The sequence below is a fragment of the Saccoglossus kowalevskii genome, chromosome 7 (genome assembly GCF_978046115.1).
Source record: "Saccoglossus kowalevskii chromosome 7, keSacKowa6.1, whole genome shotgun sequence".
NCBI lineage: Eukaryota > Metazoa > Hemichordata > Enteropneusta > Harrimaniidae > Saccoglossus > Saccoglossus kowalevskii.
Genome location: NC_140647.1, coordinates 19857009 through 19871862, shown reverse-complemented (window position 1 = coordinate 19871862; position 14854 = coordinate 19857009). Strand labels below are relative to the sequence as shown.

At 34.5% G+C, this 14854-nt stretch overlaps 1 protein-coding gene across 1 annotated transcript in view; it reads left to right on the top strand.

Annotated features, from left to right (window-relative positions):
• Positions 1 to 1757: 1757 nt before the first annotated feature.
• The window catches only part of LOC102801547 (gamma-aminobutyric acid type B receptor subunit 2-like), a 43510-nt gene continuing 30413 nt past the window's right edge, over positions 1758 to 14854 (top strand). Inside the window, exon 1 of the mRNA XM_085501693.1 lies at positions 1758 to 2246. Within this exon, the coding sequence (XP_085357819.1) occupies positions 1959 to 2246 (288 nt within the window). The 5' untranslated portion in view covers positions 1758 to 1958. The remainder of the gene's footprint in view (positions 2247 to 14854) is intronic.

Below are 14854 nucleotides of genomic sequence, written 5' to 3'. Positions count from 1 at the left end.
TTTTTAGGATAATGCACAATTATAATATAACTAATATTAGTATTAGATCCTGCACTGTAATAGGTACAGTATAAGATGTACCCAGGGAAAGTAGGCCGAGTTATAATATACCAATAGTATAACTAAAACCTTAAAATGATACCATGATGAGGCACATCCATAGTAGGTAATGACACCTTGCGACTGTAGGTTCACTTCTTTACATATACAAACGTTCATCCCAACGTATATTGTCTCCTAGGTGATTTACATATCCACTTGCGGCATTATGTTAAAAATGATAACTTTGCGATTAATCAACGTCATTGATAACATACAATACAAACACATTATGATCGATTGTAACCACGTGGTCTTTATATGACACATTTTAGTTCACTCATTTCTGATTACAATTGTTTCGTCGTATGTTTCGTCGCATTTAAAGATTCAGACGCTTCTTTGATGTATGTTTTAAAGCGTTTTTTTTTTGTCTCCGAATCACGCAATGAAAGAAAATCAATCTTTGAATGAGTACTCTTCGCATTGATCGATAACAGTAACGAGAACGTTCGATCTTCAACAACTCGATATAATTTCTATCAATTAATTAATTGCGCAATATATCATCATCACATGTTCCTGATAAAAGATAAGTCGGTATAAAGATAATCGATACTTTTCTGTTATTTGCTATGATAAAATTATATACTAACTGACGTCATTAAATAATCAACAACTATTTCAGCCATGATAAGTATGATCTACATCACAACATCCTCGCAGTGCGTACCTGCAGCCATGAATGTTCAAAAGAACGCAACCCTAGCGCGATTGTGCAACTGTGTATAGGTGAACACTGTACGTCAGATATTTGTAAACGAACCGAAAAAACGTGTAACTATTAGATTTTAATGAAGTGCCTCAGGAGTGTTACATTGGCCACGTCTCAGAATAAATCAGCTTCTACAAGATGTTTTTTATGATTAAATTCAGATGATTTAATAAATAAATTGCGTATTCTCTTGAATAAAGTCTGTGGGAAGTCCAATCCTATTTACGAGAAACCTAATCTACAGTGACAACGAGGAGTGCTTTATTTATTTATTTCTAATATTAAGAGGAAATAGAAGGTGCAGATGATCTGCATGAGTATGTGTATATTATTATAAACATCCATCTGTGTAACATACATGAAGGTATTGAAATGTATCAGATAGTTCGAGTAATGAATACGGAGTACTGTATTATGGCCGTACAATAGAACAGCTATAAGTTGTCAAATGTATACAATGTGTGAATACAGTGAAATCTTGCTAGAGCTGTGCATGTGTACAGTGTGTTAATTTTAAATAAGTGCAATTGAATTAGCAATTGCTTAACCAATATAATGGGAATGTGCCGTTTTACAGACATTGATTGGAATCTAATTATTATGTCCTGGTGGTCGTCTATACAGTCAAGTCACGCCCATTATTACGTGCTCGAATCTACGCAAATGAAAACTGGTTGGTTGAGGGCAGCTTTCAACTCCTTCATGTTTATTCGAAAGACGCTTATAATACACAGCCTCTTCAATATATCCACAGAGTGAATCGTTTTTACTTGTATACTTGAAGTACTGGGAGTAGCGGTGAAAGAAGTGTGCGTGTGCGCAATAAGTGAATGCTAGGAAATACAGCAGCGTGGAAAAAAAGAAACGATGAGCGCCTGTAGGCGTGAAAACGGTATGTGAATGTGTTATTATATACTTCACAGCGGCGATGTGGACTGTACCTGCATTTTTTTAACAATATTAGTAGTGTGGTAAGAACACAAGAACAAAGTGGTTTCTCGGCGACGATGCTGCTTATTCGCAAACAAGGGAATGGCAAGACTGTGTGTCATTACGATGAATTCTATCGATGTCAGAAAAATGTTTTTGGGTTTTAAGCTGATTCTTTCACACATTCAAGACACGATGCACTATTGATGAAAGAATGGAGAATCACTTTATATATGTTCAGACAATCTTCATACATATACTATTGTATCTGTGTCTATGTGACTGTAACAACGAGAAGATTATTAATGTAGATGTCCGTGCTCCTACACTAAAGAAATCTGAGTTGCACTTTGTCGCTTTGATGCCATTTTCATCGAAAGGTAGAGAGAGTAATGTGGCTTGGGCATCTAAACCAGCAATTGATCTTGCTATACTTCATGTCAATAATCACAAACACATTATGCCAGGATATAAACTGATGATGGACCCAGTTGACTCGAAGGTAAGACTGTTAGAAAGTGATTCAGTACACGAAATGTAAATAGGATTGTTAGGTATAAAAGAAAAATAGCTGGCTCCTACTGCTCTAACATCAAACTTCAAATGAAAGATATGACAGATAAATAGAATTTCTCACCAACTAAACAGCTGCAATATAATAGACATTCTATAGACATTGTAAGCATACAACGAATCGTATTAAATTTCAATAGCAGTAACATTATGCTTAGAGAAATTACTATGTTGTATATATAATGCCTTGCCCCAATCAGTTCAGGTCAAGTATTGATGGTCATTTGAAAATTAACTTGTAGGTCGATAACGTGCAAACTGTCATTAATTCTATAGATGTGTTAGTGGTATTGATTGTAGTTTCAAATAAAGGGATTTCACTGAGTGTATCTTTTCCATTATGTATGTTCATGTCGAATTCATCTAAAATTGAGTATTTACAAGTGTCCGCCCATCATCGGGGAGATTGTGGGTTCGACTCCCATTATCGGCTGCACATTAAGAAGTGAAGACAGATTTTATTCAGTCCAGTTGTAAGACCCGCGGATTGTTTGTAATTGGGAGAATGGCGTCCTTTCGAATTGGAATTGAAGCGATCGTTCCCTTATGCTCTCTCTATCCTCAGTGCATGTTAAAAATTTAATTTTTCTAGTCGAAAGGGTAGCGGTTACCGCGGGACAACTGACATATTCTTGACAATACATGTGTATGCTCGAATTGTGCTGTCTCTATTTTCCAAGTCTTCCAAATGGACTCCGAGCTTTCTGTTAGTATGAGTGGGTAATATGCATCTTCAATACGATAAACACAAAATATAAAAATGAATGTTTGAGGACATACGATGTTGTTATATATCTGATAACGAAAACAATAGAATTTACCAGTAATTTAAACTCCGTAGGACGTGTTCAAAAGTATTAATGGCGGGTTTAAATGTCTTTTTTATTTTGAAATTGTGTGTCGCGTTTATGTCACATTCGAATATTATAGAAATATTGACCCAGGTGAAGTTCGATATAAAAATTGTTCGACCCGAAGTAAGCATTGTTGACCGAGGCGAAGGCGAGGTATCAACTTGCTACGGGTGACTGTTTGACATGACACGTTGACATTGCGACGTTTACACATGATGCGCTCGCACACTAATAAAAACACTTGGACCAAAATAAAATGCAATTTAACACATTTCTGGTTAAACGGTCAATTTAATTAAAACCACTTGTATGTACGATACACAACGAGCAATACAATTACCTTGATGGAATAAATAAAAGCACAGTACGTCGGCATACGACGTGGGTTTTTTTTCTAACTTTTAAATCTTCAGGTGCACCTGTAACCGGCTACGTCATTGTATTGAAACTTTATAATGCAATATGCATGTAAGCTAATTCTGAGTGTGTATGACCTGCAAATGTCGACCCTCCATTAAAATGCAGACATGCTGCATTAGGTATTACATTAATTTTCCCATCAAACGATGCGACGACTAAACATCACGTAATAGTTGATTAATTGGAGAAAACAATTGATATTGATGATCAGACATTCCGTATATGTAAATACAGCGTGGTAATGATATTTAGACAACGTGTGACCTTAAAGTCAAACAAGACATTATTTATGCTCTTCGATAAATAACGCCTAGTGCTTAAAAGGGATTACGACATTTACAGAGAAAGGTGGCAACTCTTAAATTTTAATGTGCTTAAGCACGTAAAGGTAAAAATGCTTTCTCGATGTATTGTCGAGGAGATAGTTTAAAAGGTGATAACAAAGCTATGATTTCCCAATAAGCAGAGAATTATGTGGACATGTCAGGAATTGTAATCATATGTTGGACATCGTCATGGTATGAACAGCGAAGGGAGCCATGCAACAGAGTTATAATGGTGTACTTTCTAAATTGCATCCTGGGGGCGAAACATATTGTGTCGCTACGTTTTAAACGATGAATTATTAGTATCATAATACTCATAGCTTCAGCAATTTATTACAATGTTTTCATATTGACAGTTTTATTTATTGTGTGCTTTCTGCGCCTCATATTACGTTTTGTGGTTCCCTGTTCAGAATTGTTGCTTGTTCAGCGTTTCAGTCTATGTGTATATTTTGAAATATATTGTTTTCTTTTTGATTGTTTAGTGGCCAAAGTCGCACAAACGAGAACAGCTAGTCACTAATCTATCACTCAAAATCACACAATACGGTGTGATCACTTTAAAGGTGATCCATTACAACTTTACATAAAACAGTAGCTGCGACGTTTACCACTTTTTATGCCACGGGACTGTATTTAATAAGCATCAGCTGCTTGTGGGCCTGTCTTGATAGTAATTCGTTCAACTTGGGTGTAAACGACCTACCTTAAAACACATCATGCTATTGCATTGGCGCATAGAGTTAACATTCATTTAAAGCATACACAGCATCACGCACCACAAAAAATGAACACCAAAGAAGTGAACAAATACACAAGATTCATTTTAAAATCTAAAAACGGGTCTGAGTCATCTTTTTCTCAGTAAGCATTCACACTGAACTGCAATAATGATCTGAATGTGCCGTTATATAAAATAGATCGGTAGATTACATCAAGGAAGAAACATTCTATCTTTCCCAGCAGATTACATCGTTTGATTGGTGGCAGTGGAAATACAAATCTGGAAAGTAGTCTATGAGATCAAGTGTTGGAAAGAAGCTTTATCGCTTTTGTAGTGTTAGTAGCGCTTATGGGCATGCATGTACGGCAGTACATTTGAGGTAGTAACTGAATGAAGGCTTATCGTTGGACATGTTTCCTTTCTTAATGAACATGGCCATATCGAATGCCTCAACAACGAATTCACGGCGAATACAAAACAGCTATTTCTGTATGTTGTTCTATTATGCAATTTAATTTTGTAAAGAACAATATAATCGTTGAATAATACAATACAGTGATTTACATTATAATAATGTTAGAGATATAGAAATACACTTAATTGTTTCCCTAACTGGCATCTTCTACTTGACAGCACATGGTTTATGAATAAGTCATTTAAATCTTTACTTTCACCAGTATGTAATTAGAACTTGCATAGCATATCAGCTGAGTCAATATTATTGACTGAACAGAGCTGTTTTCAATTGATACTTTTACAATGTATATCCATTCCTCTTCTGACTGTCAGTCTTGTAATTCGATTTTGTTTCATTTGCAATTACAACAATGTCTTTTTATTTTATATTACTATTCTGGCAGTTTATTTGCTTTAATTTTACCATGATGTCATGTCTAATAGCTCACATTCTTAATAAATACTTAGTTTATCCCGGATTGCAATTAATTGTGATTGGAACGTTAAAAGCAACTACGCAGCTGGCGTCTAATTCGTAGCATATCACTGCTACATAAAGAGACAAAAGATTAAATTATTTTGTCGAGGTATATATTTACATGTATATATTGTATTTATAGTTGGGCGACATCTGGCGTAAAGGTGCTATTAGATAGGCAGGCTGATGCATTTCTATACTACAACAATTTACATACATAGTAATTACAGTGGTCGACTTAAATGAAGTAGTTTAGCGCAAATAGCACTGTCGACAAATCAAAGCTGTAATTCCCCTAATTTTGATCTGATTGTAATTATATCCTTTTTTTGAAAGTGAGTTTCAATACTATGGCTATGTTCATATAATGTAGATATGTATATTACGTTTCTAGGCATTTTCTACATAAATGTATATTCGTGTCTACCTCTTTATAAACATTGCCGTGTACTACACATCTAATATCCGGTGTAGATAATGCATCAAAGGGCACTCGTATACATTCCGAATATTGTGAATGCTGTCTCGTAATGTCGAGCAAGATAATCACTAACTGCGATTGTAACTACTCATTTCACCAAAATTGCTTCTCTGCGTGAGGTTGTGTAAAGTTACTATTAACATATGAATACGCTATGATATTCACGTATTTCGCGGAATGCTAAGAGTCGCCCCACTGTTTAGAGAAACCGACTACACTGTAAATTAAAAACATACATGCCTTCTTGAGGTAAGTGTGGGTGTAAATTGACTATAACCATACACATAAATGGGAAAGGAAAAAGCTATTGAAAAGTGACGTCGACAAGGTGCGATGGAATCCCAGCGTGATGCGAAATGAAACTCCGTGATAATAGCTTTTAATTTCAAGTCATCAAAATACAGCGGAGGATGAATGTTATATCTCACTTTTTCCGTTTATCATGAATAATACAATATCTTTCTAATTTGGAATATGTATTTTCTTCAGAAAAGTGTTCTGTTTTCGGAACATGGAGTTTTACCTCATCTATAATTTATGAATTATGAATAACATCGATATACAATTACGTCGCAATATGTCATCTTTGACGCGTTTACCCAATTAAGAGGATTTTTCCCTGTATAAATTATTTAATCTAGCGAGAAATGAATTTTGAAATATCAAGATGCCATCTAATGCTTTGACATTATTTTACGGTTTAAATATATCTAAGTGGCTGCAACTTCTATTTCTGATACCATGTGTGTATATAGGTCGACTTCAGAAATGTATTCACTCAGTATACAACGGTTTTCGCATTTTATTAAGATAGGTATATATGCTATCGTAGCGATCATAATATGTTGATTATCAATTGTGTCACATTTTAATCTAAATTTATTATTCGATCTTTTTAAACTGTATAAATATGTCTTCTAAAATAGTGATTTGGGGTGTTCTGCTACTGTAACTTAGTGACTGTAATATTATATGTTGTATTTCTGGTAATTACAGATATTTTCTGGATTATTCAAACCCGTTTATACTTGTGGCATCATTTTTTATGCTTCCAAATTTGTTTAATTTATATATATATTGGTAGTTTCTCGTGAAATGTGAAAAGTCGGTGATTCTTGTGCATCTTTTTTGCGATGGAACGATATATTAAGTCTTCAATACGACTCCCAGTTTTAGTAACACCACACTTGTCACACATCATTTACTAAGCTTGGGTTTGTGTTAGCCCTTGGCGAGGTGATCATGATATCCTATATATATATAAATTTAACTTGTTTTTGATGAACGAAGACATGGCATAGTTCCCATCATATTTAGGATGCTGATAATGTGTATATTTTTTATTGATTTACATTCAACAACCTAAAATTTTCTGTCTTTCCGTTGAGGTGTAATAAAAACTGCTAATTATTTAATTATTTAAATTGCCAAAGGATATCTTATTCTAATTCTGAATTGTCAACTGCATAAGTTGCATGACATTTTTTTTACTTTTTATCATACATAGATTATCTAAAGTGACAAAGTGTGAAAGTTATGTCTGTTTATTTGTGAGAAAAGCCGTTAAACTATTTACCCACATAGTAATTTTAAAATAACGGAATAGATTAAAAAAATAAACATGGTGAAGAATTATGCTGTCTAAAGCCATATATTTGAAGTATATCGTCGACAAGAGTCATACGTCATAAATTAGGCAATAAAGACAAGTTTCGTAATTCCATAACTTGCTCTCCGTAATAGATTATCGGTAGTAGTCCACACAAGCAGAAACATCTAACAAATATGTTCTCTTATTTGCATAGCACGTTCATGATATGCATACATTCAAACAACTTCAATATGTTGACTTATATGCAATTAACTTAATTAAGTTTCAGCCAAATTGTAAATACGTATTGTAAAGCTTCATTCAATATAAAGTGTCAAATTCATTTGAAACCTAATAGAAATAACTTACTAAACCAATTTCCAATGTTGTTTTCAATGCTATATAGCTAAATGCAATAAAATGCAATCCATTACACATAGTGGGAGAGACTGAACTGGAGTGTAAGAACCTCCATTTGCGCATTCTTTAGCGAACATATTTAACACCATAGTTCCAATTTCCGAATTGAAAACTAATGTTGTATGCATATAACATATCGGCACCAACAAAAGACCCTATTAAAATCAAACACGATGACATAACAGACATGTATTGAACTTATAATGTGTTTATATTTGGAAACATTTACTATTTTTTGAATAATCTGTTTCTAAAATATCAATATACATAAAACATTGTTTTTTTCCGCTCTTACACGTATACCTTATTGCTGACAATGATGATGATGATGATGATGATGCTACTAAAGCATACAGGATTTAGTTTTTAGATTCTCTTAATTTTCTAGTGGAATTCCTATTATTTATCATAATATTACGCACCCTTTGTGTAGTGATTAATGTAGAAAAATATGTTTTATCAAGTATTGTAATATCTTGTTTTCGGTCCATTTATACATGACTTAGTGGGCAATACAAAAAATAGTTATTTCAAAAAAGATAGCATAAATTAGCCAATGGTGACAAAAAGTTGTGCACTAAATATTCATTGTCCAACTGAAAATGTAAGACAATTGATGATAGGACTGCTTACTTATTAGGCTCATCAGATGCAAGTATCTACCAAATAAACATACAACCAATTTAAATTGTTCATCACCGATATCAGGTTCTGATGTCTGACCATTCATGACGGGATTGACAACACATGTGTAGCATGTGGTATGAATTTAAAACAGATAAATATGTTAATCTCGCCCCCTCAATATCTGTTGAATTGAATATATATATATTTTTATATGTTAATTAGTACGGCCAGCATCAAAATATATCACTTGTTATATAATACGTGACTAGAGGATAACTCACGAGTAAACCTACAATAGATTACAACAGTTTATTATTAACGAGTGTATACCTGCCAGGTCACCCATATTATGCGCATGTCACTCGCATTCGAACGGAATTTGTAGCGTCAGTATCCTGTATAATATTATCCACATTTTATGTACGTGGGAAATACTTTTGTTAAGCGTATAACAAACAGCCAACATTAATTACAAAGGTTGCCAAAACTAGATATTCTAACAATAGAAGTCTACTACATTAGCATCTTTCATATAATTAGAAAACTCGGGACGTCGCCCATTTTAAGTTGGCAGGTATATGAGTGTAGACAGTACCATTTGTTTCGAGCATTTTATAACATGAGTGTAATCAATTTGATATTATAAGGTCAAGAATTTGACATCCTGTTAATCCCTTACATTCTTTTCGTAGCTTCTAAATGCAACTAACAACTTACACTGAACGCAATTTGTGAGCGCATTTTCAAGACATCGTAGAGCATCATGGTTCATTTGCATTTTGTTAGTTCGCCGTATTGCGATTATAAAATATAATTGTATTTATGGTTTCGGAATGCATCAGTTAAATGATTACTAATTTTGGAGACAATCCAAGTCTCAAGTATACTGCAAATACTGCAAAGTATGCACTCAGACAGTACGCCGTCGCATCGCACTCCGCTGCGCGTCGGTCGATACTCCCGGTGTACTGCCTTCGTGCATAATTTACGCAATAACCTTTTAGTATGAAGACATGAATATGATAATAATAATAGTGTGAATATATTATACAATCATTATTACAACACTGAACTGCCTTGATGTATATGATGTATGTTTTGCGTTGCTTCAAAAATCGTTACTCACATGTTGTACGTAATAGTTATGAAACCTCAAGCTGTGGTGATACATCGTGGAAAATGACACATAGTCAATGTAAATAGGAAATTGATTTTGTAGAATTTAATCGCAAAAACCTAAGGTGAAACAAGATTTGATTCATTGTACCATGACCTTACTTGGTACCCGCTGAGCTCCAGAGAGCTTACTACAAACGCGGCTCAAACGCTAAATGATGCAACGCGCCGTAATACTACATAAATACGCCATGTGTTGACAGACTCTCACTAATCATTAAGATTGAGTTTCTGTAACTTTAACCTTTGAATTGAAGACTCGAAGGTGTTGAAAATAAATGTGAAATGTGTTATATTAATTCAGTCTCCAGTTTCAACTCATCGCTCATTCTGTAGTGTAGTCTGTGGCAACTGCATTCGTAATGTCTTTTAAAATACACTTTTATTGTGTTTCTTTCTGTCTCTATACAATTTAGTGGGAACGAATTACAACACTAACTCGCTGCTCCTGGCCAGCATTGTAGTTATGTTTATTAGTTGTAACACACAATACACCATTAATATATATGATGAGTTTTGTAATTTCAAAGAGCATTTGCAGCATGATTAACCCTGGAAATAATTTAAAACTCGTGCAACACAATTCAGACAATATATTTCGCAACTTTTTCTCGTAGCAGAGCGTATCAAATTACCCAATTGGTAACGTGTCACGGTAATTTATTTGTTTTATTTTCAACTCATCCTCTAGCATTCCTTCAACATTCCTTCAACTAAATGTATTGGGAACAATCTTGTTAATCAGTCGGCCATTAATAAATAGGCATTGTTCTAAAAAAAAGGCACGTGGCGTGAGAACTATTTATTGGGCAATGTACCCGGATGAATTTGTCACAAGTAGAATGCCCTCTGTTCATTTGTATGCATGCGTGGTACTCACTTCCAGTTTTGATCAATGTATTTATGCTCACATGAGATTTACCACTTGTGTTGGTTATAAATCCGAGGACTAATCTAATAGAGTGAAAAGAAGCACGTCATCTTGCTGTATTCCCTATGCCGCCGCTGCTGGGAAACTCCGCCTTCTGTTTTTGTTACGAAAAGTCCAGCTGTAGATAAATTACAATCGCGCGCATACGGATAAACTCACATGGCTGTGTGCGTTATATGATGGACGCTTTTAATAAATAAACGTTGTCCTTCTTCTTCTTAGACAATTTATTCGTACTGAAAATGTGTTTGAAAACAGTATTAGTATAATTTATCCTTTTGCATAATGAAAGCAATACCGGAAAATTGTCAAATGTTACATATTTTATACAGCTATGTAATGTTACGTTTATACCCAGAGTATTGTGGTAGTAAGTGTAAGTGGCCATAGCGTCGCTATTATACCCGCTCCCAGTAGGTATTATACATACGTGTGCGAGATTGGAATTCTCGACAAATTCATTCATTCATGATCACCAAAAATGGTACAAAGCGAATATTACCAGCCTGGATGGACACATCACATGATACAGAAACCACCAAATGGTTTACATTTTTTATATAACAGAGTGAACTGTAGCAAAACTTTTGGATTTACTTCTCCTCTATATACTAAAAAAGCGAAACTTAATTTCAATTTCAACTCAATTTTTGCAAATAACATCAATATACTAGAAAAGGATTTACTAATATTACTTTAGCTGAAGTCGTTTTTTTTATATTACATTTCTGTTAGAGTCACAGCGAAAATATTAGACCTCGTTAAGTTTGAATTGTCGTGTAAGATGCAAGTGACTTTATAACGTCGAGGTAGACATGAAATAAGACTAAAGGCGCCGAATATGCTTCTCTTGCTTTTTACTAAAACACGTAATGGTTTTTGCATCATGCACACGTAATGTTGACACATACTGTGACTATCTACAGCTGCCGAACATATCAATTACGTCAATAATTTATACTACTAATGTTACATTTCTAACATGATATTCGCTTGAATAAATTAAATGATAAATAGAAAATATCCTGTCAAGATTCTTGTGGTTTTTGACCTTTGTATTCTATATTTGTTTATACTAAATAAGTAAGACAGAATCGAAAGAATCGATAATTCAAACCGCAAGTCCGTGGAGATAAAACTTGAATCATTCATGCTTGACAATTATACTATATTGCCGAGGGTGAAATGTGGACAAGCCTCTCCGAAACAATGTTGTCCTTTGGGAATTTCGTTTTTATAAATTCACCATTTTATATATTGTGATGTGAAATTAATATCAGACGGTTGTGTTTACTGTGAATACAATATTCCCCGGTCTACAGCAGCTTTTGCATGTGGTAAATACGTGCCGCGTTCAATAAATCTAGCATTTGCGAACTAGTTTACGATATTTTAAATGTGTAATAATCATGATAGTGTATTATAATGTTGCAATTGTAAATATCATTTATAAACATGGCGACAACGCGATTTCACATTCAGCGATTCCTGTCTGTAGACTGTCTGGCTTGCATTCAATCTGTCTTAGTCCTAATAGCGGCTCATTTTTTAAACGTTTACCTTAATTGGTGCCAACGATATTTTACAGTGATTCTCATTTTAGGTGTATCAATGCCAGAACAGGCTCCCGAAGTAGCTTGTGCCTGGGGATTTCTCGCATCGTGACTACTATTACGATTAAAATTGAGATGTCCTCTAGCTAACTTCGCGGGTGGCCATACGAATACTCGAAAGCCGATTCACCTGATTGAGTATGCACTTATGTTCAGTTTATGTACGCAAATGTGCAAGACTGAGAGATCGTAAGGTGACAAATGCAGAGTGGTGGATTCTGGGAGATGCTTGTTTAGATAGTTCTGAATATGCCCTATGGTTACTGATCATAACCAATATAAACATATGAATACACGTACATACTATAACGTCGAAATTCAAGATGCAACATGCTATTATCAGCAAATGTGCAAGAAATAAAATGCTTCAATTTACTGTTTAGTTCCTAATTTTCAAGGGATATTGACAAACACAATAAAAAGTCAAGAACGTGTTATTAGTTTGGCAATGTCATGCTAGTAATAAACTTTTCGTGCAATCATGTATTTTTTAATCTAGTTATATTGTATTTAGTTATTCATTTGCACAGATATTTTTTCTCTGATAATCTCATTTCTATTTAAGCATACAACTATAACGTATTTTGATGTGTCACCATGAATCAAACATAATCTTACTAAATGCGGCGACAATGTGTTTATTTTCAAATTCGGATTATTTTAATACTAGTCTAGAGAAAACATACATTCTCTATTAGAGAGCGACTGGTTCGCTTTCACTGTGGCGCCATCCGCCAACAGTCTAAAATACAGTGATGTGTGGGTAACGTTATATATTACGGAGTTTTCACAGTAAATTTTGCATGACAGAGCAAAACATGTTTAAATGATTCAATTAGTAGTTGTTACATAAATCATGTTAACGTGGTGGTCGCAAGATAGTACCCCGAAGTATACCGACTTTCATGTGCCATAACAATGAAAATAGTGGCAGATTTACCTGTGGCGCGCTCCTACTAAAACATTTACATACGAACGAAAATGCACCTCGGTAATGACGTCATTAAAAAAGTTGAAAGTGAGTAAATATTCACTTATCCGAATTGTAATTTTACATATTCCGGCTTATAGGACTATTCGTAGTATAAAGAGCATATTACATTATGTATTTGAAATTACAGGACAGACTGCTGTATTAATGCATAAAAGAATCGGATTCTGCTTTGTTACGTTATACATTTTTTCCATTTCTCAAAATCGCGAACGATCTTCCATAATGGAATGCTGAATTTGTTCTAGTAATGCCGATTATGAACCATTTATGAAAAATTATCACAATTGTAGAATAAAAATCAGTAAATGAAACCAGAAAATAACATCATAGTTAATTTGCCATTCACCAAAGCGCCTCATCTGTGTGAGTCTGCGTAACGTACCACGTGCTTAAATGCATGGCGATGTACGTGATCGTATTGCTTGACCAACGTCCCAGACAGCACATAAATAGAAACGTAATGTGGGTATACACAATCCATCAGGAGGCTTCTGTTTTATCTTTTCCACGTAGCTATATCTAAATTTATTACGCATGCACTGTTACATAGCTTCTGAAATCTGCTGATAATGTCAACTACATGCGCTATCATAATAGAAAAGTCATGAATATTCATGTCTCAAATAAACTTGTCAGTGTGCAATATTTAAATGTACGAGGCGCCATGCAGTGCGGTGTTTATTGTTTGTTTGCCTTTAAAATTGAAATCCTAAAAGACGTTTGTTCTATTTATCTGGAAAATGAAATCAAGTTTGATTCAAATGAAACTGGTGATGTCCGAGAGACGGTTGACTGTACATTCAAATAATGGTAGTTTTGAACCAAACCATCAGTCGTTCAAATTTGATCGGATCAAAAAGCAAAATGGTTTGTATGTACATACGCGAGCCAAGTAAAACAAAGTAGCCACCGAAATATATAATTCTCACTTCCAGAAATATATATGACCTTCCGTGTTCTATGTTCTACTACCATGTACGAACTAGTCCACAAAATCACTGAAAGGAGAAAAATGATAGTTTTAATCACTTAAAAAAGCTAATCCGCCATTCGTGTCGTGTCCACATTTCAAGTTTCAACTAAAAATATCCGCGAATAAAATAATTTGATCCTGTTTATTTGTTTGATGTGAATACATACACACATTAGCTATGAAGGGTGATGGTCGGGGCGCCATGTCATGTTCGATTCCATAGCGACTTATTCAACGTTTGTAGTTTATTTACACGAAATTTGCATTGCGCGACGACAGCCACCCTTTAATAAACCCATGTCCATGTCTGACATCAAAAATGAACGTACGCATTCTTCAATGGTAAATCTGATATTCCAAGAACAACAATGTACGTAACATCTGCATCAGATAAAAAGACGAAAATTAATCTTACTAACGTCGACAGAGCATTTGGTTCAGCACTTCGTGCAAATTGATCTGTATTTCAACAG